General features: G+C 38.1%; 1 protein-coding gene across 5 annotated transcripts in view; it reads left to right on the top strand.

The window, feature by feature from the left end:
• TADA2A (transcriptional adaptor 2A) overlaps positions 1-22,682 on the top strand; it is a 52,165-nt gene that overhangs the window by 17,477 nt on the left and 12,006 nt on the right. For 4 of the 5 annotated variants that reach the window (XM_042966478.1, XM_042966481.1, XM_042966477.1 and 1 more), the window contains 6 exons: positions 5,235-5,326; positions 7,043-7,200; positions 8,452-8,540; positions 9,955-10,027; positions 18,824-18,887; positions 20,967-21,010. In XM_042966478.1, coding sequence (XP_042822412.1) covers positions 5,235-5,326; positions 7,043-7,200; positions 8,452-8,540; positions 9,955-10,027; positions 18,824-18,887; positions 20,967-21,010 — 520 coding nt within the window. The remainder of the gene's footprint in view (positions 1-5,234; positions 5,327-7,042; positions 7,201-8,451; positions 8,541-9,954; positions 10,028-18,823; positions 18,888-20,966; positions 21,011-22,682) is intronic. The other variant, XM_042966480.1, reaches the window with a different exon arrangement.

Raw genomic sequence — 22,682 nt, 5'->3', positions numbered from 1 at the left:
AGTCTTATCTATTCCCAGATAAGGAAAAGAAGAATCTTTCCTTCTGTAAGATTGATGACCAAATTTTGGCTTTCTACACATGAAGCCACTAAAAACCTGATTTTTTCCTTTTTTTTTTTTTTCATTTGAAACCACAGAAAACTTTAAATGGTTTTTTAGTACTTTTGTCATCTCACAGTGCTGTATTTTTGGAAGTTACTCATGCTGTGGTAGGTGGTGCATTAATCAAGATTTCTGAGTTCTATGCCTATTTTTGTCTTATAATTCTTAGAACCTTGAATAAGTCAAGGCAGCTCCTTCTGCCACACCCTTTATACCAGTGATCTTAAACTTTGGTGCCTAAGAATCACCTGGGAGCTTCTTCAAATTATAGATTCCTAGACCCTGCTCTTAGAGATTCTGGTTAGTAAGGCTGAGATTGGGTTCGGGATTTGAATAACACTGATTCAACTTTAAGAAAACTATCTTATGCCTATTTATTTATTTATTTGGTATAGAAAGTCTTTTCTCACAGTAAAGCTCGTGAGGGCTAATTAATATTCTAAATACTGTTTTAGAAATAACAGGCTCTTCAACCATGAATTGTCATATGTATTTATTATGATACTTGCCAGATTGATTATTATGAATATAGACATAGACTCTGAATGTATGATTTAGGCTTCTCTTTTGGATCTTCTGGTACCTCATGTGCTGGGCATATTCATAGTATGCACTCAGATAAAAACGTATTGCTTATAGCAGTGTAATTTCACAAATCACAGAAATTTTTTTTTGGTCATCAGCAAAAGGTATAACAATTTCTGAATGCCTGTGAAATCTGAAGATCTCTTGTGTCACCTTTTTAAAAAAACTTATAGAACATTTTATGTGTATACTAAAATAGAATATGTTTCAGTTATCTGTTGCTACCGAATAGTTACTTCAAAACTTTGTGGTGTAAAATAACTAAGAGTCAGGAATTCAGATTGGACACAGTGAGGGTGGCTTTCAGTTCCACATGATGTGTTTGAGGCTGGAAGTCCATGGGGCTTTTTTTTTTTTTTTTTTTTTAATTTTTTTTTCAACGTTTTTAATTTATTTTTGGGACAGAGAGAGACAGAGCATGAACGGGGGAGGGGCAGAGAGAGAGGGAGACACAGAATCGGAAACAGGCTCCAGGCTCCGAGCCATCAGCCCAGAGCCTGACGCGGGGCTCGAACTCACGGACCGCGAGATCGTGACCTGGCTGAAGTCGGACGCTTAACCGACTGCGCCACCCAGGCGCCCCCATGGGGCTTTTTTCACACCACTGCTGGCACCTCAGAATGGCTTGGTTAGGAGTCATCTGGGACATCTTAACTGTTACTTCATCAGGTAGCCTTAGGGCTTCTTCCTCCCCATGTGGCCTATACACCTGGTCTTTCCAGCAAAGAAGCTAGGTTTCTTACATGGTGGTGCAGGGCTCCCAAGACCACAAAAATGGAAGTGGCCAGGCCTTGAGCAAGTCACAGGTCCAGCCCATATTAAGTGAGAAGGGACTGCACCAGGATGTGATTGTTAACTACCTCTTAAACTGTCAACTCATAGCCTATGTTGTTTCATCTAAACTCCCACTTTTCCAGATTATTTTGAAGCAGATCCCTCAGATTTCATACCAGTTCATCTATAAATGTTTTACTAGATCTCTCTAAAATTTAAAAGTAATTCAGTCACTTTTCATGGTTCCCAGTCATGTCATAAAAGCTTTTTAAAAATATCTCTGTTCCCTTCTCTGCCCCTGAAATAATTACTGTTCTGGTTTTTATCACCATAGATCAGTTATGCATATTCTAGAACTGCATATAAGTGGATTCATATTGTATGTACTCTTGTTTCTGGTTTCCTTCAGCATATTTTTGAGATTTGTTCATATTGTGTATAGTAGTTCATTCCTTTTTATTACTGAATAATATTCCATGAATATGACACTGTTATGAATATGACACTGTTGATGGTTACCTGGGCTTTGCCTAGTTTGGGGCTTTTATGAATAAAGCTGTTATTGACATTCTTTTTTTTTTTTTTTAATTTTATTCTTTTAAATTTACATCCAAATTAGTTAGCATATAGTGTAACAATGATTTCAGGAGTAGATTCTTTAATGTCCCTTACCCATGTAGCCCATCCCCCCTCCCACACCCCCTCCAGTAACCCTCTGTTTATTCTCCATATTTAACAGTCTCTTATGTGTTGTCCCCCTCCCTATTTTTATATTATTTTTGTTTCCCTTCCCTTATGTTCATCTGTTTTGTCTCTTAAAGTCCTCATATGAGTGAAGTCATATGATTTTTGTCTTTCTCTGACTAATTTCACTTAGCATAATACCCTCCAGTTCCATCCATGTAGTTGCAGATGATGAACATTCTTGTATAAGGCTTTCTGTGGACATATATTTTTGTCTTTCTTGGATAAATGCTTAAGACTGGAATTTCTGGGTCATAGAATAAGTGATTGTACATTTTTAACTTTTTAAGAAACTGTCAGAAAGTTTCTTGAGTAGTTGTAGTGTTTTATACCTCTGCTAGCAGTGAATGAGAATTCTGATTGTTCGACCGACATGCTTGCCAACTTTTAGCTTTTTTAGTGGGTTTCGTGAGTGTGTAGTGGCATCATACATGTTTTTAACTTCTGCAGTGTGTTTTCATTGGATTACAAATGAGGTCCATACATTCCAATTGGTTGTTTCTTACATGTTCTTTTTCTTTTTTAATGTTTATTCACTTTTGAGAGAAAGAGAGAGAGCACAAGTGGGGGAGAGGCAGAGAGGGAGACACAGAATCCGAAGCAGGCTCCAGGCTCTGAGCTGTCACCACAGAACCCAATGCAAGGCTCAAACTCACGAACTGAGAGAACATGACCTGAACTGAAGTCAGCCACTTATCCCACTGAGCCACCCAGGCACCCCTCTTACCTGTTTTCTATTCTGTGGGTGCTCCCTCTCCCTCTCCCCTACCCTCACTCTTTCTCTTGTTTCTTTTGGTTTATTTGATTTTTTTTAAAAATATGAGTTCTTTGTCTTACAGATATTAGTACAGTTTGGATTTTGCTGATTAACATATTTTTCTGTGTTCTGTGTTTCCTATAAATTGGTAGTTACATATAGCGGCTACATCAGGTTTATTTATGATCATTGTGTAGATCTGTTCATTAGGGATTGCAAAATAGTTATCTTTTTAATCCTAGCACTCTTAATTTATGAGATAAAACAATTCTGTAAAAAGAAACACCTCATCATTATGTGGTTACCCTGAGGTAAAGTTTGTACAAGAAAGGCAGGATAAATAACATTATTTCCCTTTGTGTTCTAGGTTTGAAAGTATGAGTTGATTCCCTGGCATCTTCTAGATATTTAGAAGAGTTGTCATTCCTTTGCAGTTATTATCCTTATTAATGCTCAAAATGGTTAATGGGAGCATCTACAAGTTGGCTTGCAAATCTTTTTGACATGACTCTTGTAGTCTTTGAGTGTCTTTGCTGTTCATTATGACAAAATATTCTGGTCTCATCTGGTACATTTTCTAACTTAGAATCAGGTCTTTCTTTAAAGAATCCTGTTTCCTTTCATGGGGAATAGTATTTAGTGGCTGCATACTGCGCATTAGAGGTGTTTGTTGCTACTGGGTTGGTCATTGTTTCTGGATTTTTTCATTGAACAGTGTTAGGAAGTTATTCTTTTGAGACAAAATATATGGTAAGTTGATACTAAAACTTTCAATTCAAATATAAGATTATAAGGTTTTTACATAATCTCATAGATCTTATATCCTTTTAACCCACAGCACAATTACTTACTTGCTTTGCTTTATCCCATAACACATCCGCGTAAAATAATCTCAGAAAAACTAGACCAATGCTATTGCAAACATTTTTTTTTTTTTGAGAGAGAGAAAGTGTGTGGGAGTGCACATGTGAGTGGGGGAGGGGCAGAGAGAGAGAGAGAGAGAGAGAGAGAGAGAATATGAACCTTAAGCCATTTCCCTCCCAGCACCTAGCCCAACACAGGGCTGAATCTTATACCGTGAGATCATGACCTGAGCTGAAATAAAGAGTCAGCCAACTAAGCCACCCAGGTGCTGCAAGATTTTTTTTTGGCAGTTCTTTTTACTTTTAAGGTGTATTCTACTAGAGATGTATAATGAAATCACTGTGTTTTAAAGTTTTTTGGGATAGTTTCTTTCTTTGATTATGCCTTTAAATTAATTCATATGTTTCTTTGTTACATTTTGCTTTTGATTCTTAGGATTTTATTTTATTTATTTTTAATGTTTATTTATTTTTGAGAGAGAGACAGAGTGTGAGTGGGGGAGGAGCAGAGAGAGAGGGAGACACAGAATCTGATTCAGGCTCCAGGCTCCGAGCTGTCAGCGCAGATCCCAACGTGGGGCTTGAACTCACAAACCGCGAGATCGTGACCTGAGCTGAGTCGGATGCTTACCGACTGAGCCACCCAGGTGCCACTGATTCTTAGGATTTTAAATTTAGTAATTAGCATCCAATGTATATATTTCAGTCAGATCTCAAAACAAGGAATATTCAGAGAGGTTTAGCTTCTATCCTTGTCCTTTTCACCTTGTTTTCTCCCTCCCTTTGCCATAGGTAACCTTTTTTTTAATGTAAGGTTTATTCTTCCATTATAAGAAAAATATAAATACGTACATATTTGTGTTGCCCTCTTTTGTAGCTGAGTGGGAGTATAGTATAATATTTATCTTTACCTTTGTGCTAAGTTTAAAAAATATATATCTCTACATGAGTTACATGGCATTTATGAGTGATAATATTTCTTGGAAACTCTTTAGCAAATGGTGGAAATAGAGGTGAGGGAGATGGACAACTCATAAGATTGTACTTCAGGGGACACCTGGGTAGCTTAGTAGGTTAAGCAGCTAACTCTTGATTTCCACTCAGGTCATGATCTCACAACTTGTGAGTTCGAGCCCCAATTCATGAGTTCAAGCCCTGCGTCAGGCTCTGCACTGACAGCTCTTAGGGCCTGCTTGGGATTCTCTCTCTCCTCTCTATCCCTTCCCTGCTCGTGGTCTCTCTCTCTCTCTCAAAATAAATAAACATATAAAAAAAAGAAGAAGAATGTACTTTAGGAACCTCTCAAAACCATGAGAATGACAGTCATTTAAGTATGAATTAGCATTACATTTCAGTTTGCTGGGTTCCCTTTCTATATCTGTTCTTAGGCAAAACTTTTTCCTCCTTAGACCTCAGATTTTCCTGTTCTTGACCCCAGCTGGACTGCTCAAGAAGAAATGGCCCTTTTAGAAGCTGTGATGGACTGTGGCTTTGGAAATTGGTAAGAGCTTGGTATTAAGGATTGTCCTGCCCAGTGGGCTCCAAGAAGAAGGTGCTGTTGAAGGGTAAAGGGAGGAGTCTTAGAAAGAGGAGTTTGGGAGCCGTATGTTACTTTCCTATTGATTCATGACTTAGAGATAAGTTCTCTTCTACTCTGAAATGCCTCACAGGGACATGGTGTGTTTAGTTGTCCATAACTAGGCAGTTCTAAAAGGCCACTTTGGTTTATATCAACAGGGGGAAGGTTGGTTATTTCTCTCTGAATAGTACGGAAGTTGAGACATATTAGTTCTCCTTTCTAATTGTATGAATTTTTCTTGACTCTAGATATCCTTATCATTTAAGTGAGTCAGACTTTAGGTAGATGGCCATAGTTTACTTGAGACTTGAGTTTGGGAGACTTCTTATTCACATTCCCTGTTTTTAGCTTGCAAATACCTATGTCAGTCCAAGCCTAGCAGAACTGAATAGCCCTAATTGGTGTTGCCCTAGGAGGCAGTGCCACCTAATAATATTACCACTTGCATTTTTACCTTTTGGGAATATTTTCACACTGATGATTTCATTTTGTGAAGTAGATAACACTGACTGACTCAAAGCCTGATGATATCTATTTGGAAAACACTTTGGATGTTAGCATTTTGTTCTCAAATCCATTAGATCATTTGTTCCTCATAGGAACCCAATGAGATAGCAGAGCAAGTGCTTTTGTTTTATACATGAAAAAACTGAGATTCAGAAAGGTTAAATTTGTGCCTCATGGGACTAGCAGATAGAACTGGGACCCAACTCCAACTAACTTCCAAACAAAACTTCATTTTGTTCACAAATAATCTGAAGCTTAGGGAGTTAAGATAATTTCTCGTGAATAACTTCTATTGTTTCTCTATCAACTGTGGGTAAGACACGAAGCCTTGTGGTGAAGGTGGTAGAGCTAAAAATTATGACATGTATCCCGTCCTCAAGAAGCTTATAGTCCAGGAGGAAAATCAAAATATACATACAGATGATTGGAGTACACAAAGCAGAGCATAGGAAAAGGACAAGTTAAGTGCTGGAGAAGAAAGGGGTTGAGAGGGAACTGGAGAGCTTTTACCTCTACCTCTCCATCATCTGAGCGTAGGAGTCAGCATTCTGAAGTATAGATTCTGGTTTTGTGCATTTATGTGTTTAATTTTCTTGAGCAAGTTTTTTAATCTCTTTGGGCCTAATATTTTCTCTGTGAAAGTGAGATGATAGGAAGTACTCAACACTACATGGATAACGCAAGGATTAACTTATGTTGTGAGTGTTTCTAGCTTAGTGCTTGGCCTATCATAGGCACTCTAGTAAAGAAATGTTTGTTGATGTGAAGTGTTTTGTAAAATATAAAACATTATGCAAATATAAAACTGTACTTATGTACATTATGAATGTTCTAAAGTGGCTTATGATAGCAATTCTTTTCCTGAGGCCTAGCTCACATGGAAATCTACAGATTTTCTAGTGATCTTCCTTTTTTTTGGTAGAAAGGAAAGGGTTTTTCGGATATTGTTTCTGTATCTTGGAATAGCAAGATTTAGCATGTCAGTTTACACCAAAATTGGGCTTATATTTCTTTCGTTGTTCTGCTGATATCTCCATGATGTTGGTTTGGAGGTATCAAATTCCAGACATTATGTAGATGGGACTTAAAATTTGGAAAGAACAAACCTCTCTTTTTCTCACAATCCTGTAGGCAGGATGTAGCCAATCAGATGTGCACCAAGACCAAGGAAGAGTGTGAAAAACACTATATGAAGCATTTCATCAATAACCCTCTGTTTGCATCTACCCTCCTGAACCTGAAGCAAGCAGAGGAGGCAAAAACTGCTGATACAGCCATTCCATTTCTGTGTAAGTGCCTCCCGGTATCGGTAAGAGATACTTAGCTCACCTTGGGCCCTGTTGCAGTAGCAGATAAATAGTGGTTTGGGCAAGTAAAGAGCTTATGGAAGATGGGAGGAGTTGGCATGGCAGTTCCTAAGAGTCAAGGCTATAATGGGCTAAGGAGGGACTGGAGTTCTATACTGGAAATCATGGTGCCCAGATCTGCAGTGGTGTCCCACCCACTCTAAGGGTTGTGAATATTCAGTCAACATTAATGCTTCTTGGAGATGAGATGTCCAAAATGAACCAATCTTCCAAGCTTTGGAGGGTTTATGATTATAGATATTAGTTACTTAGGAGAGTCCAGTATTGAACTCATTATTAATCATCCCAGTGTTAAGTCCAAGAAGTAATGTCTTATTTACTTCATTTAGTTGTGGTAGTAATAGCTAATTAAAAAAAAAAAATCTCATGTGGCTAAGGGACTCATGGGTCTTCTAACAAAACATAACTAAACCTGTGTTGAATTATAAATGGACATCCTTCCTAAATGGCTCCCAGAGCACAAGTAATAAGATCTGAATGTTTCTTCACCACCACCATGACCCCCCACCCCTTTCCTCATACTCTAGAAATGGTTTCATAGCTGACTGACTCAAAGCCTGATGATACCTATTTGGAAAACACTTTGGATGTTAGCATTTTGTTCTCAAATCCATTAGATCATTTGTTCCTCATAGGAACCCAGTGAGATAGCAGAGCAAGTGCTTTTGTTTTATACATGAAAAAACTGAGATTCAGAAAGGTTAAATTTGTGCCTCATGGGACTAGCAGATAGAACTGGGACCCAACTCCAACTAACTTCCAAATCCTGTGGGGGTTTTTTGCTTCCCAGTTGGGTGAGATTTGTAAATTGAAATTGTTCTTGAAGGGTAAGGGAGCTGAAGCAGACAGGATAAATAACTTTTGTTCTATAATATAAAAGAAAAGATCCTTGGTTTTCTCTTACGTTAAGCAAGTACAGATCAGAGGGAATTCCCCATTTTATTTAGAGAATTCCCTAAGTCTTAGTTTCCTTTTTAAGGAATCAGTCTGTTTCCATTATACTTTATCTTTATCACTTTTCCATTTATAAAAATCTTTTGAATTTTATTTATTCTCTCAGACACTGTTTTTCTCCAAACAAAAAAATTTCAGAGTGTAAATGAAGACTATTTCTGTGTCACATTTTCATGCCAATACTTTATTAAGTAACTAAGAAAACCTAAATTCTTCCAGCTACAGATGACCCTCCCCGACCTACCTTTGACTCCTTGCTTTCTCGGGACATGGCAGGGTACATGCCAGCTCGAGCAGATTTCATCGAGGTAGGAGAAACTTGTTTTCATTTTGCATGAGGCGTATATCTCTTCCCTACAGGTTCCATACCAGTGAAAAAGAGATTTTTGAAGCACTGTAATTTGTAGGGCCTTAGGCAGCCATTTTCTTCCATTTGAGTACCTTTTCTCATTTGTAAACATGTTCACATGTAAAATGTAAAAGTTCTTCAGACCAAAAACCTATTTCTTAGGTTGCAGGGTGTTGGCTCACCCTTCCTGAATAGGTATTGGGTTCCTGGTTCTCATTCCACCCTTAGGGGGTTTCAAAGTTGTGCAGGATCAAGGGTTGGCACACTTTTTCTTTTAAGGACCAGATAGTAAATACTTTCTGCAGACCACAAAGTCTCTCTTGTAACTAAACTTTGCCATTATTGTGTAAAAGTGGCATAAATAATATGTAAACAAACAAACATGCCTATACTCCAATATAGCTTTATTTACAAAAACAGGCAGTGGGTTGAATTTGGTCCAGAGGCTACAGTGGGCTGACCTCTGTTTTGTATTCACAAGTGTATAAAGAATGATGAATGTAGATAAAAACTTTATGTTACTTGTTCACCCATGGAGTTAAAAGCCATGTGAAAGTAATTACAAGTCTCTTGATTTATCATCTGAGCCACAGTTACAGTGCTGCTGGAGATAATTTGAAAGTTTAGCAAACTACAAATAATTTTGCTAGCCCTACCCAGGTTAGCATTTTGTTTATGGCAGCTGTTACTGTAGAGCTACCCCATAAATACTGCTCCTACAAATTGTACTCATTGAGTAGAATATAAACATCTACCCATTAAACTATGTAAGCAATATTATCAAATAAATAGAGCCTTCAGAAGGTAGTAAAAAGGTAAATGAATTAATGCAGATAATTTTCTTATCTAAATACTTGATGACACATTCAGAGTTTAGATTTTATGAACAGACTACTTTTAATTTTTAGTGTACTAGGTTTGGCTTTATTCTTGGATTCATAACTTTCTCATATTTTTGCTGTCTCTACTGCCTGAAAGTCTCAAGATTTTTCCCATGACTTCCTATTTCTTATAGTAGTATCCTAACCTTGTATTCCATTCAGTCTTTTTTTTTTTTTTTAATATATATTTTTTATTTTAGAAAGAGAGCATGAGCAGGGAGAGGGGTAGAGGGAGGGAGAGAGAGAATCCCAAGCAGGCTGCATGCTCAGCACAGAGCCCAATGCAGGTCTTGATCCCACAACCCCGGGATCATGATCTGAGCCGAAATCAAGAGTTGGATGTTCAACCGACTGAGCCACCCAGGCGCCCCTCCATTCAGTGCTTTTTAACAAGTGTTTATTTATTTTCTGTTTGCTTCTAAAGCATGGCTACTGTGAAGCCATTACTCAGTGCTGATGGGTTTGGGGTGGGAATTTTTTTTCCCCAAACAGGAGTTTGACAATTATGCAGAATGGGACTTGAGAGACATCGATTTTGTTGAAGATGACTCGGACATTTTACATGGTAACATTTTATTTTAGCAAATATTTTTATTGATTGTAAAGTACATGGTGACACTGTGTTGTGTTGGTGCTAGGAATATAAGGATGAATAAAACATGTTCCCTGCCCTTATGGGAGTCAAAATCTGGTGGTTAAGTTGCTAAATTTATCCTGTTGTTGTTTTTTGACCTCAATAAAAAAGATCATTTGTGATAATGATGAGAGTATCATGTAATGATAGCTGGTTCCCAGTCTTGGACTGTGTGATCTTTCTTTTGACTGAGGCGAACCTACACTGAGGTTGAATGGCTCTCACTGCCCCCTTAGAAGGAAAGGAATCAGTGTGAACATCTTGGGACTTCAGTAGCAACTGATGGTGCTAGATGCTCGCTGTAAATGTGTTACCCCAAATTTCCCATAGCAGAGAAAAAGAATGGAATTTCCTTGAGGTTTTTTAGACCAAGATTGGGAATTTCTTGTTTCTCAGAATTGTTGAATTTTTAGCACTTCTGAATTCTCATCTAAGATTAGTCAGTCTAAGGATTTATGTCAATTCTTTTGTTAAAATGTTAGTACTTAATGCCAACAGGGCTCTTAAAAGTGATGGTTAGACTTTCATTGAATCTCTTTTTTTTTCCTCTTTCCATGTACATTGAACTATATATTTAAAATAATCCCCAATCTTCTTTCATTTTGTTCCAGAATTATGTGGTACAGTAGGTGAATAATGCTTCCTTGGATTCTGTATTTCCCAAACAGCATCTTCGTTGTTTCTCTCTCTCTTTTTTTTTTTAAGACTTTTTAATGTTTATTAATTTTTGAGAGAGAGAGAGAAAGAACATAAGCAGGGGAAGGGCAAAGAGAGAGGGAGACACAGAATCTGAAGCAAGCTCCAGGCTCCAAGCTGTCAGCACAGAGCCCAACACTGGGCTCAAACTCCTGAACTGGGAGATCATGACCTGAGCCAAAGTTGGATGCTTAACCAACTGAGCCATGCAGGTGCCCCCATTGTTTCTCTTAAATCTGTATCCCAGGCAGTAAAGGCAAGTAGAATCCTTGTTGACTTGTAAATCAGGTTTTAATGATGCATTAACTGGGACTCTGTCACTAGAAAGGGAATTTCATTCTTCTCTCCATAGAAGAACTATTTAGGTATTTGTTACACCAGAGCTGGGACCAGAAAGAGTCTTCATAAAAATTTTATGTTCAGGATTTGCTGTCTACATATTTCTTAAGCTGTTCTCTTCTCAAAATTTCATTCGTCCCCTTTTCTCCCACACAACTTTAAGGAAAGTTGAAGTGATATGGATGGAACTAAAAGAGGAAAGCTTGAAAGCAAACCACTTGAGTGTTCACTAGATGATGACACAGTATTTGTTCAGTCTTCCATGTCAGCCTTCTTTTCAAGCCTAGTAACTCGTGTGATGGTCTTTCTCACCTCATCTGGTGTCTCTTTGAACACAATGTGCAAATTGCCGTTCAGTATTTCTAATACATACCAGTTTTCATTAATTGTATTGTTTCCTGGCTTGTATCTTTCTTATTCTTAATGCAAAAACAAAAAACAAAAAAGCTACATAAACATCAGCCTTTGAGGTACTATTCAAAAATACCTGCTTTTGAAAGTCAGAATTTTTTATGCCAATAATGGCTCAGCTATGTCAAAGATTTGCCAAGTCACTTCTCCAAGGTCTTCAAATTCTTTAGCTTCAACATTATCAAGAAAACGGTAGTAATGGTTGGTATTTAATTTCACTCTTCATTCTTTGTAGAAGCAAGATTTGCAGTTTCTTCTGGTGCTTTTGTGGTTCTTTCTGTAATTAGTGGGGGCAACAGGAAAAAATCAGAAAGAAGCTATTGATTAGCAATTCTTATTTCAGTTAGCATTTCAGACCTATAACATACTTGATTTGTGTTCTTCCTACAATTTCTACAGCCTTGTAAGTCATTTGATTCTAGTTAATTTGAATTAGAATCGAAACATCAGTTACTGATTGTTACATATAAAGCAGCTGTAACACAATGTAAATAATAATCCCTGCCTCCTTTTTCCCTCTGCCTAGTAGGGAACTATAAGATGTTGAGATGGGTGGTTTTTTTTTTTTTTTCTTAAGTTTATTTACATATTTTAAGAAAGAGAAAGCACAAGCAGGGGAGGAGGAGGAAGAGGAGGAGGAGGAGAGAGAGAGAGAGAGAGAGAGAAAGAGAGAGAGAGAGAATCCCCAGCAGGCTCAGTGCTGTCAGCACAGAGCCTGACACAGGGCTCAAACTCACCAACCATGAGATCATGACCTGAGCCAAGATCAAGAGTTGGATGCTTGACTGACTGAGTCACACAGGTGCCCCTGATGGGTGCTTTTTAAAAGATGTTAACATTTGAAAGAAGTTTGGCAGTGCTTGAGATCTGAGGGATGACATGCTGGTACCACAAAAGAATGCTTTGCTTATGGCTCTAGAGTTCTTATATTCTCTCCTCTGGCAGCGTGACCCTCTGTCCAGTGTGACATTTGTATGGTCCCTGAGCTGAATGCTTTCTCCCAGAACACTCCATGAAGGGGAGGGACTGGAGCCTACAAACACTCAAGAAGGAACAAGAAGGAGCTTTTTAAGCGTACTTAGAACAGAGAGAGGGGCACATATTTTGTGCAGTGATTCTACCTCAGGCTTGCTTCTGAGTCACTGTGATCTTGGGCAAGTCCTTGCAATCTTGCTTGCTGTTTCTTTGTGTCCACTGCCTGTAAAGAAGGGGTAACACTGATTAGTCAGAGTGTGAATGTCTCCAATGAAAGATGGCACATAATTGAGATTGGTATTATTACCATTCCATTACACCATTATATTTTCAATATTACTGAGCATTAATAACATTCCTTTTATGTTCCCTCACTTACATAACTACTGCAAGGAAACAGACTGGCTAGGTTTTATATTCTTTGCCAGAGCTGATGCCACCAAGCCCTTTTCATCACCCAAAGACTTTTGCTATGATTCATGGAATTTGTCTAATATGATGGGTTTGAATGGTCCATTATAGAGGCCTGGGACACAATGGAGGTTAATTGCATTCCAGCCATACCAGAAGGCTGGGCCTGGAGAGGATACTGCAGGTGAAGCAGTGTCTAAGGAAGAAAATAAGGAAGTTCTGGGATCCCTAAATGACACCATCATACATTTTACTGAAATAAGCAGAAATTATTGGTTCAGAAAGAGAGATGCAGAAGACATAACTTGGCACTCTACTGTATCATGGTACGTTTGGGATCTCAGTGCAGATGACACAGTATTGTACCTTTTCTCTGGGAGGCCATCTCCCCCTAGTCTGCTTTCATTTGGGAAAATATCTCCTAGGTTTATGGATTCCCCTTTCCCAGGGCTTCACAGGCTCTAAAATCCTGAGTGCAGCATCTTCTAATTGCTGTCCCATAACCTAGGCAAGCAACAGGCGTTATGAGCTCCTTGCTATGTGTTGGGTTGGTGTTTTCACCGCTTCATAGGGTTGCCCATTAGGACAGTTTACACTCCCTCTTTTTGGAAAGCTAATTTCAGCAAAATTTCTTGACTAAGCATGGATACTCCCCTGCCTCCCCCCCCCCCCCCCCTTAACTTCTTTGGCTCATATCATCAGCCTTTAGATCCCTTAATGGTTTGTAGAGCAGAGGTCCAGCCTTGTCACTACATATTACTTACCTACCTACTGGCAGTGCCCTTTCCTTTAAAGGCATGTAAAGCATGTAAAGTTTTGTGATATTTTAGACATAAATGCTACTACTAATGATAGCTATTACGTATAGCCCTTACTGTTTGCCATGCTAAACCTTTCACACATGTGACCTCATTTGATCCTAGCAAAACTCTGTGAGTTCAGTATCATCATCATCATCATCTCCATTTTATAGATGAGGAAATTAAAGAATGGAAATATCAAGTAACTTGCCTAAGGTCATTTAGCCTGCCAGTGGCAGAGCCATCTCCAGAGCCTATGTTCTTAATACTGTTCTATACTTATTGTCTTTACAACCTTGCATTTTTGTTGCTGGATTTTTGTGTGTTTGTGTTTGTGAGATGTCACATTTGTTATAGCTTCACCACATTGCTCAGAAGTAGGGGTGGGTATTTTCTCATTTTACATTCAGGAAAGTGCACAAAGGACTTTAAGTAACTTGCCTAGGCTTCCTAGTTCCTGACTTTAACAATTAGGTCACATAGTCTTCCTTCCCTCCCAGAATTAATTGTGTACATCTTGACCACAAGCTTTTGGGAAAGATGACTTTTAAAAAGCTTTGCTTCTGGGGAATACCTGAGTCACAGGTTTGTGCACAGGATTTTGATTGGCTTTGTTGCAGTTAAGGCCTCTGAGTTGGTTTTCTTGCCAAGCAAGCAGTAAGTGCCTTCTGTCAGGAAAACAGAGACATGTTGCCAGCTATTTTGAACAATGTTAGAAATACACTGCAGTGGGAAGGAACTGCCTCTGACTTCTGCCCACTTCTTGAAATATTTTAAGGCTAGCCGTTTGGAAACTTTGTTATCAGTCCCCATTGTAATCACAGGGAGACAGTTCTTATCCCAAAGCTGAGATTTCAGGAGTGAATAGGTTAGGGGTGGTTTGGGTTTGTTTGTTTTTAATGATCTCTGGTTCTTTGCCCGCTTTGCTGGAACTACCAGCCACTTTAAGTAGAATGTGAACCAAGTGATTCTCATTCTTTCATTGTCTGCCTTCTCATTTCTGTCTGCCTGCTGTGCTGTGGTCCTCCCTGGGTTATTCATGTAGTTGAGATTTTCTAATCAGTTGCTGCTATCTGGGTGCTTTATAAAGAAAAGAGACAGCTTCAAATATGCATTTTCCTCTGGGAGAATTCCAGTTCTCCATTTGTTTCTGTGTGTGCCTTTCCTTCCCTTTGTTCTCCAGAACCAGTTGCACAGTTCAAACTGCTAAAATGATCCAGCAGTGAAACCAATCATCAGTACTTACAGATTTTTTTTTTTTGGTAACATAGTCTCTTTGTTTTTTTCCTGTTTTTTGGGGTTTTATTTTTTTTTAAGTAGGCTCCACCAAAGTGGGGCTTGAACTCATGACCCTGAATCAAGACCTGAGCTGAGATTAACAGTTGGATACTTAACCGACTGAGCCACCCAAGCACCCCTTTTTCCTGTTTTAATTAAGTCATTCCCACCCAAGTCTCAGGAAACAATGTGATAAGATGTTAACATCTTAGAAAAATTACAGAAATGTGTTTTCAGAATTACCAATAATTTCACTGAACCTTCAAGTCATGTTTTTCCTATTGAAGTCATCTTGTTATTAGATAGATAAATGAGATAAGATATACAAAGAGCTTGGAACATGATAAATACTCAGGGTGTGTTAGCTGTTTACTTAGTTTTTTGTGTTGTTGTTTTTGGTATCTCTTTCTGCCTTGAACTGTTGACTACGTAATTCCATTTCTCATATGAAAAAGAGAGTCCAATATAAAACCTGTGTTTGGTTAGAGACATACCTTCTCCCTGATCCTACCTGCCTATTCCACCACACAGGCATGTAAAGTACATCTCCACCAGCATAGCAGTCTGGAGCCTATCATTCTACAGCAGTGTGTTAGAAAGCAATGGCAGTATATGGGGTATTTCATGGTACTTGGGCTTTTATATGGAACAGCCCTATAAATCAAGAATTCACTTATAGAGAGAGTCTTGCCTAAAAAAAAAAAAAAAAAGTTTTTTTTTTTTTTTAAGTTTATTTATTTATTTTTAGAGAGAGCACAGGAGGGGCAAAGAGGGAGAGAGAGAATCTCAAGCAGGCTCCATGCTGTCAGCACAGAGCCCACTGTGGGGCTCGAACTCAGGAACCGTGAGATCATGACTTGAGCCGAAATCAAGAGTCAGATGTTCGACCAACTGAACCGCCCAGGTGCCCCTACCTAAAAAAAAATTGAAAACCATTGCCTTAAATCTTGATTCTGATATTATTGATTTTTTTTAATTGTGGGCAGTTGTAAGGAAAAATAAAGGAGTGTTGTTTAATTTTTGAACTTACTAGAAATGAACAAAAAATCCATAGTAGTTAATACTTATTTCTTTATACATAAACTTTAAAAAATGATGCATCCACTCACCTCTTCACATCACCCAGCTAGAACTTATGTTATTTTTATCTCAGACTCAAGGCAGAATGGCCTATATAAAATATTCCTGGTCATTTCCCAGTGATTGAAGTTACCTACATATATAGTACATTTGCCCATAGATTAGATTTTGTTAGATTTTGGTATTTCTTCCTTCTAATCTGAGACTATCTTGAGGGCAGGTAGCAGTGGGATACACAGTAATGAGTCAGGATGGAGTATCCAGAATTTATTTCTATTATCTTATCCAGGGATACCGTATTGACAGTGCATTAGAATTGTACATTGTTCAACTTTTATTGCTTTTACTGGCGAAAGAAATTGATGATTCTAATGAGCCATTGTGTACTGTTTTACTTGATTGGTTCCATTTTTTTTCCTGCCTGAAAATCTAGTTTCAAGGAAGCAGAAGTGGGTTTCAGACTGTTCATGGAGGTACCCTCAGGGACTACTACTGGGAAAGGTAGCTGGAGATAGAATGGGAGAAGAGGTTCAACTACAGTAGATCTAACTTGTCTGTTCCAAATAGGAACATATTTGAAAATAAGGTTTAAAAGTTACTCTAGGATAACATGTAAATCTGTGTTGATTCATTGCCCCCATAGGGTAAACTTGAATTTGTATCACACATCCTTCTGATGAGCAATGATATTCTATTACCTTTTTTGTTTATCAGTATTACAGAGGCTCTAGGCTCTATTTTGGAATGAAGCTCACTATCCTGGAAGATGTGATTGTCATATCTTCTAAATCCTTTGCTGTGAGACTTGGTGTGTTAAGAATTATACTACCTGACCTTTGAATAGCATATTTTATTTTTCAAAGGACACATGTCAGGTCATTATGTTTGCTCTAGAGCCTCTTTCTTCTGTGAATACATTCAGTAATTAAAATAAAACCCACCAAACTCTCAACTTACACAAATTCTAAGGAGATAACAAGTTAACAACTTGTTAAGATAGTTCCAGAATCTACTAAAATTATTAAATTTTAAGTTTCCTTCAGAATCGTAGATTATGGATAAGAAGAATTGTTTAATATAGCATAGTGCTAAGTTAAGTAGTCTTCATATTTTCTTCTAGAGCTGTTAATGGTTGGTCTTTATTTCTTAACTTTAGAGGGTCTTCAGATTATACACTTGTGGGACTTTTTACTTCTGAGTGTTTTTTTAACACATATTTCATTGTTAGATAAGCCAGATTTAGAATTTCGGACTAACACAGAGAAAGTAAACATGTTGGGCGGTTTCAGTGTCTTTCCTACTCGAGGCCTTAGAACCAGACTGTCTGGGTTTGGATACCTGCTCTGCACTTAGCAGCTGTGTGATCTAGGGCAGATTGTTTTGCGTGCATGGTATATAGGGCATATAAGGGAATGGTAGGACATGAGACTGGGAAAATAGGCAGATTCAAGACAGTAAGAGGTTTTATATAATATGCGAGGGTTTGAACTCCAGTGAGTAGATGGGAAGCCACTGAAAAATTATCAACAAGGAAAATACACCTGCGGATTATGCTTAAAAACATTACCCTGAAGGTAATTGAAGGGTAAATGAAGGGTGAATTGAAGGGTAAATGAAGGGTTGAATTAGAATAAGGTAGGAATGGAGTTATTAAAAGAGTACATGAAGTGATCTAGGGGACACAAGATGGCTAAGCTAAAGAATAAGATTAGGGACAAATAGGAAGAGAGAAATTTGAGAGACTGAAGCATTCAGAATAGATAAGACTCACTGACTAGATATGGAGAGACAGGAGGGAGAGTCCCATTGATTTCTGTCTTGGACAGCAGAGTTTGGGGAAGAGGTAGAGTATAAGTTTGTAACTGAAGACATGTGAGTAGAGATATCCAGATAGGGTCTGGAGCTTAAAATAAATATCTGAGTGTGAGATTATATTTTTGATGGTACCCAGAACCATAGGAGTGGCTGAGTTTATAGGAATAAGGTAAGGGGCGAAAAGAAAGATGAGAACAGAACCCTGAAGAACTCTGAACATGGAAAAATTGGCTGGGGAAAGAGAGAACCAGAACTATTATATTGAGGAAACCTTTTGCTGTCTGTTTTCTCCTAATTCCCCATGTCCTTAACATGAGACTAAAGCCAGGAAAGGATTGGAACATGGGTGGCAAAGCAGGCCATAGCTTTGGGGTTGTTAGGCTATTTAGTGGAACTTTTTAGTACTGAATGCAAAACCATCCCGTAAATAGTTGTTGCTCCCCAACTCAAAACTGCTACTCTGGGAAAATGTCTCTCCTATACGATATTTACATCAGTCTTGTTTTGACATTGTCTACTGAACTTGTGCCTGTGAGGTCATAACTCCAGTCAGTATTCATTTTTATGGCTATTCTAATAGATGCAATGTCTAGCCTGTGTGTCACCAAAGTTCAGACTCCTGTTATATTAAAGCTAGTAATATACCTGACAAGGCATGGCCAAAAGAGGTATTCAGTAAAAAGTACACGTTGTTATCTGTAGGATATGCCGTATAAGATGTGTACACAGGAAAAAAAGAACTTCACTGTAATTTACTGATAAATTCAGTATCCTAGGACATTTTTGTTTCCAAGAGACAAATTTCCTAGACCAGTGTGTGTGGAATAGTAAGCAATATGACGTTCAAAGTTTAGGACAGTTTGGGTAAAAGACTTATTTTTGTCTTGGCTTTATATCTATGTGTATGTCTGTTTGTTTATAGCTCTGAAGATGGCTGTAGTAGATATCTATCATTCCAGGTTAAAGGAGAGACAAAGGCGAAAAAAGTAAGTACAGAAAACCATCCTGCCTTCTTTCAGGTATGGAGTATTGAATACCACATATAGCCCATAAGAACATTCTACCTGTGACTCATCTTGTCACCTTGAGGAAGACACTGATATTCCTTGATCCTTAATTTTTCCATCTGTCAAATGGAGGTAATAATACTTGTCCTTTTTTTGCTTTTTTGCCTCCACCTTCCTTACCTTTTCTTGATGTTATGATGGTCATTGAATAATATGGGTACACTGTTTTTTTGTTTGTTTTGTGGGGGTTTTTTGTGGGTTTTTTTTTGGTTTTTTTTGTTTTTTTTGAGAGACAGAGCAAGTAGGGGAGGGGCAGAAAGAAGGAAAGGGAGAGAATCCCAAGCAGGATCCACACTGTCAGCATGAAGCCTGATGTGGGGCTCAAACCCATGAACCGTGAGATCATGACCTGAGCCGAAACCAAGAGTCAGACACTTAACTGTCTGAGCCACCCAGGCACCCCTAATATGGGTACACTATTTTAAAGAAAACAGGAACAGTTAAATTCAAGTTGTTATCAAATTGTTATGCTTCTTTTAATGCTCTCATTTTTTTTAATGTTTATTTATTTATTTTGAGAGAGAGTGCAAACAGGGTATTGGGGCAGAAAGAGAGAGAGAGAGAGAGAGAGAGAGAGAGAGAGAGAGAGAATATGAATCCTAAGCAGGTTCCATGCTGTTAATGCAGAGCCCAGTACGGGGCTTGATATCACAAACCATGAGATCATGGCCTGAGCTGAAATGAAGAGTCAGACACTTACCCAACAGAGCCACCCAAGTGCTCCTTTAATGCTCCATTCTAATGGCTCATTTTTTTGAGAAGTCTTACTCAGGAGGATTTCAAAAAAATTCTGAACAATTTTCAGACACTCTCAAGTTCTTCCTTCTCTTTGCAGCAGAACAAAAAGCATACATTCAGATTGAGAAATTAATAGATCCCAGACAATTTTAGCAGTTAGATTACAGAGACTTTTAACAATTCAGAGAAGGGTATGCAGAGGGTATGAGTGTGAATGCGTGTTGTCATGATGTTACAGAGTAGAAACACAGTGACATCACAACAACAAAAACAGGAATAGGACTTGGGAGGCACTCTTGAGGGACCAAGATGTGACCTAAAGTAAAGCTTATTCTCTGTGTGTTCTGAGAAGTGCTGAAGAAAATTATCCAATTGTTGTGAGAAGCTTCATTACTAGTTATAAATACGTGTGATAGGGCGCCTGGTGGCTCAGTCGGTTGGGCGGCCGACTACAGCTCAGGTCATGATCTCGCGGTCTGTGAGTTTGAGCCCCGCATCGGCCTCTGCTGACAGCTTAGAGCCTGGAGCCTGCTTCCTATTCTGTGTCTCCCTCTCTCTCTGGCCCTTCCCTGCTTGCTCTCTGTCTCTCTCTCTCAAAAATAGTAAACATTAAAAAAATAAATAAATACATGTGATATAAAATGAAAGGTTCCAGACACATGGTTTACTTAAATTCTGTTTTGCTTAAAACACATAATTCAAGCTCAACAGTACTGTAGAACTCAGTGGTTGAGGTTGCTGTTTGATCTTATGTTTTATGGAGACACTTCCATTAAACATGCATGATACTTATTTCAAATAGGTTTAAAGCATTATGTGAATGTACACATGTACGGTTATAAATGTTGAATGTATGATCATGGTGCCATTTTATGGTTTAGCTATTTCCCTTAAATGGCTATTCTCAATTATCAATTCCCTAAATTGAATAGTTTAATTCTTATCACATGGACACAGATTCCCTTCTGTTTCATGCCAAGTTACAGATGTGTTTTTCAGTATTTTTGAGTGTTCATTCATTCATCCAGCATATAGTTATTGAGAGTCTACCATGTCCAAGGAAAGGAAAAATATATGATGGTTGAAAGCCTAAAATTGTGTTAGCAGACTCACTGCCCTTCAGAAACTTGTGAGGAGTGACGTCTTTGAACCTCAATATTCCACCCCATAGTGTTTCAAATGCCTAGTAAAAGCTGCATGTGGAAGAAGTATTAAATGTGAAACTAATTATAATAAACATTATTGTGGTTTTCATCCTAGAATTATAAGAGACCATGGATTAATCAACCTTAGAAAGTTTCAGTGTAAGTATTAGCTGCTTTCTTTATTTTAAAATTTCTTCCAACATTATTGAACAGTTTTGAACAAATCATTTATGGCAGTAGTTCTTAATTCAACTTGCATATTAGCATCAATCCGGAGCCTTTTTTTTTTTTTTTAAGCAATCTTCACACTTAGCATGGGGCTTAATACGTGACCCCAAGATCAAGAGTCACATGACCTACTGACTGAGCCAGCCAGGCGCCCCAGCATATCATGTAGGAAGCTTTAAAAAATTCTCATGCCTGGGTATCAACTCAGACTATTAATTCAGAATCTCTGAGGATTAGTGCTAGAACATTTTTATTTTTAAAATATCTTTAAGGCAGTTCTGTTACATAGTGAGAGTTAAGAATCATTAATATCTGATCAACATTTATATGATAATTCCTTTTTTTTAAGTAGTATAGTAATTACAGCATGAATATTAATGGGTCATTTTCTGGAACTGGATAGGAACTATATGTTAAACACAACTGTGATCATCAGGTTGTTAAACATTTTTATGGAAAAAGTCAACCCGTATTGTGCATGGTAGTGGACACAAGACATTTAGCTCTGTATGATGGTGAGAATGAAACTATAATGATTTTTAAGTGAATGTTCACTTTGATGTTACTGTTTTAAATATTGAAGTTACCTAGGCTGAGCAGAAAGAGTCCCTGTACTTTTTCTTCTTCTACACTGCAGTTTGTTCAGCAAATAAGAATTATGATCTGATAATTACAACATTTTTATAGAAATGTTTATAATACTCATATGTATTCTTTTTTGTAAAAGTACCTGATGATTATTGTGCTTTGTATCCTAGTTGATAGAATTTTATAGGGCTTGACACTCTGTGCCATTATAGGGTGCAGGTCAGCCAGTCATGGGTTAAATGTTTTTGTGATCATAATGTGACATTTTTTTTCACTTTCTGTTACACTTTTTCAAGTGATTGTGGTGTTTTGAGGATGTCACTCTTAATAGTTAAGTAATAGGCTTATCTTTTATTATTAGATATTTAGTTTTTTAAATCATCATACATAATTCTCTGGTGCATTTGTGAATAAAGCTTTATATATATTTAGAATTTTTTAATGTTTATTTATTTTGAGAGAGAGAAGTGAGTGAGGGAGGGTCAGGGAGAGAGAGAGAGAGAGAGAGACAGAGAGAGAATCCCAAACAGGCTCCCTGCTGTCAGCGCAGAGCCCAGTGCAGGGCTCGAGCTCACAAACCATGAGATCATGATCTGAGCCAAAATCAAGAGTCGGAAGTTTAGGGGTGCCTGGGTGGCTCCGTCGGTTGGGTGTCTGACTTCGTCCCAGGTCATGATCTCACTGTCCATGAGTTCGAGCCCCATGTCAGGCTCTGTGCTGACAGCTCGGAGCCCGGAGCGTGCTTCGGATTCTGTGTCTCCCTCTCTCTCTGCCCCTCCCCCGCTCATGCTCTGTCTCTCTCTCTGTCAAAAATAAATAAACATTAAAAAAAAATTTTTTTTTAAGAGTCGGAAGTTTAATCGACAGAGCCACTCACGTGTCCCATAGAATTTTTTTAAGGTGGATTCCCAGAAGTGGAGTTAGTAGGTCAAAGAATATGATCATTAAAAATGCTTGACATGTGCTGCCAGATTGCTTTCCAAAAAATGGTTGTATCAATTTATATTCCTTGCCT

Source organism: Panthera tigris, chromosome E1 (assembly GCF_018350195.1).
Source record: "Panthera tigris isolate Pti1 chromosome E1, P.tigris_Pti1_mat1.1, whole genome shotgun sequence".
Lineage (NCBI taxonomy): Eukaryota > Metazoa > Chordata > Mammalia > Carnivora > Felidae > Panthera > Panthera tigris.
This window is presented reverse-complemented; position numbering and strand designations above follow the sequence as displayed.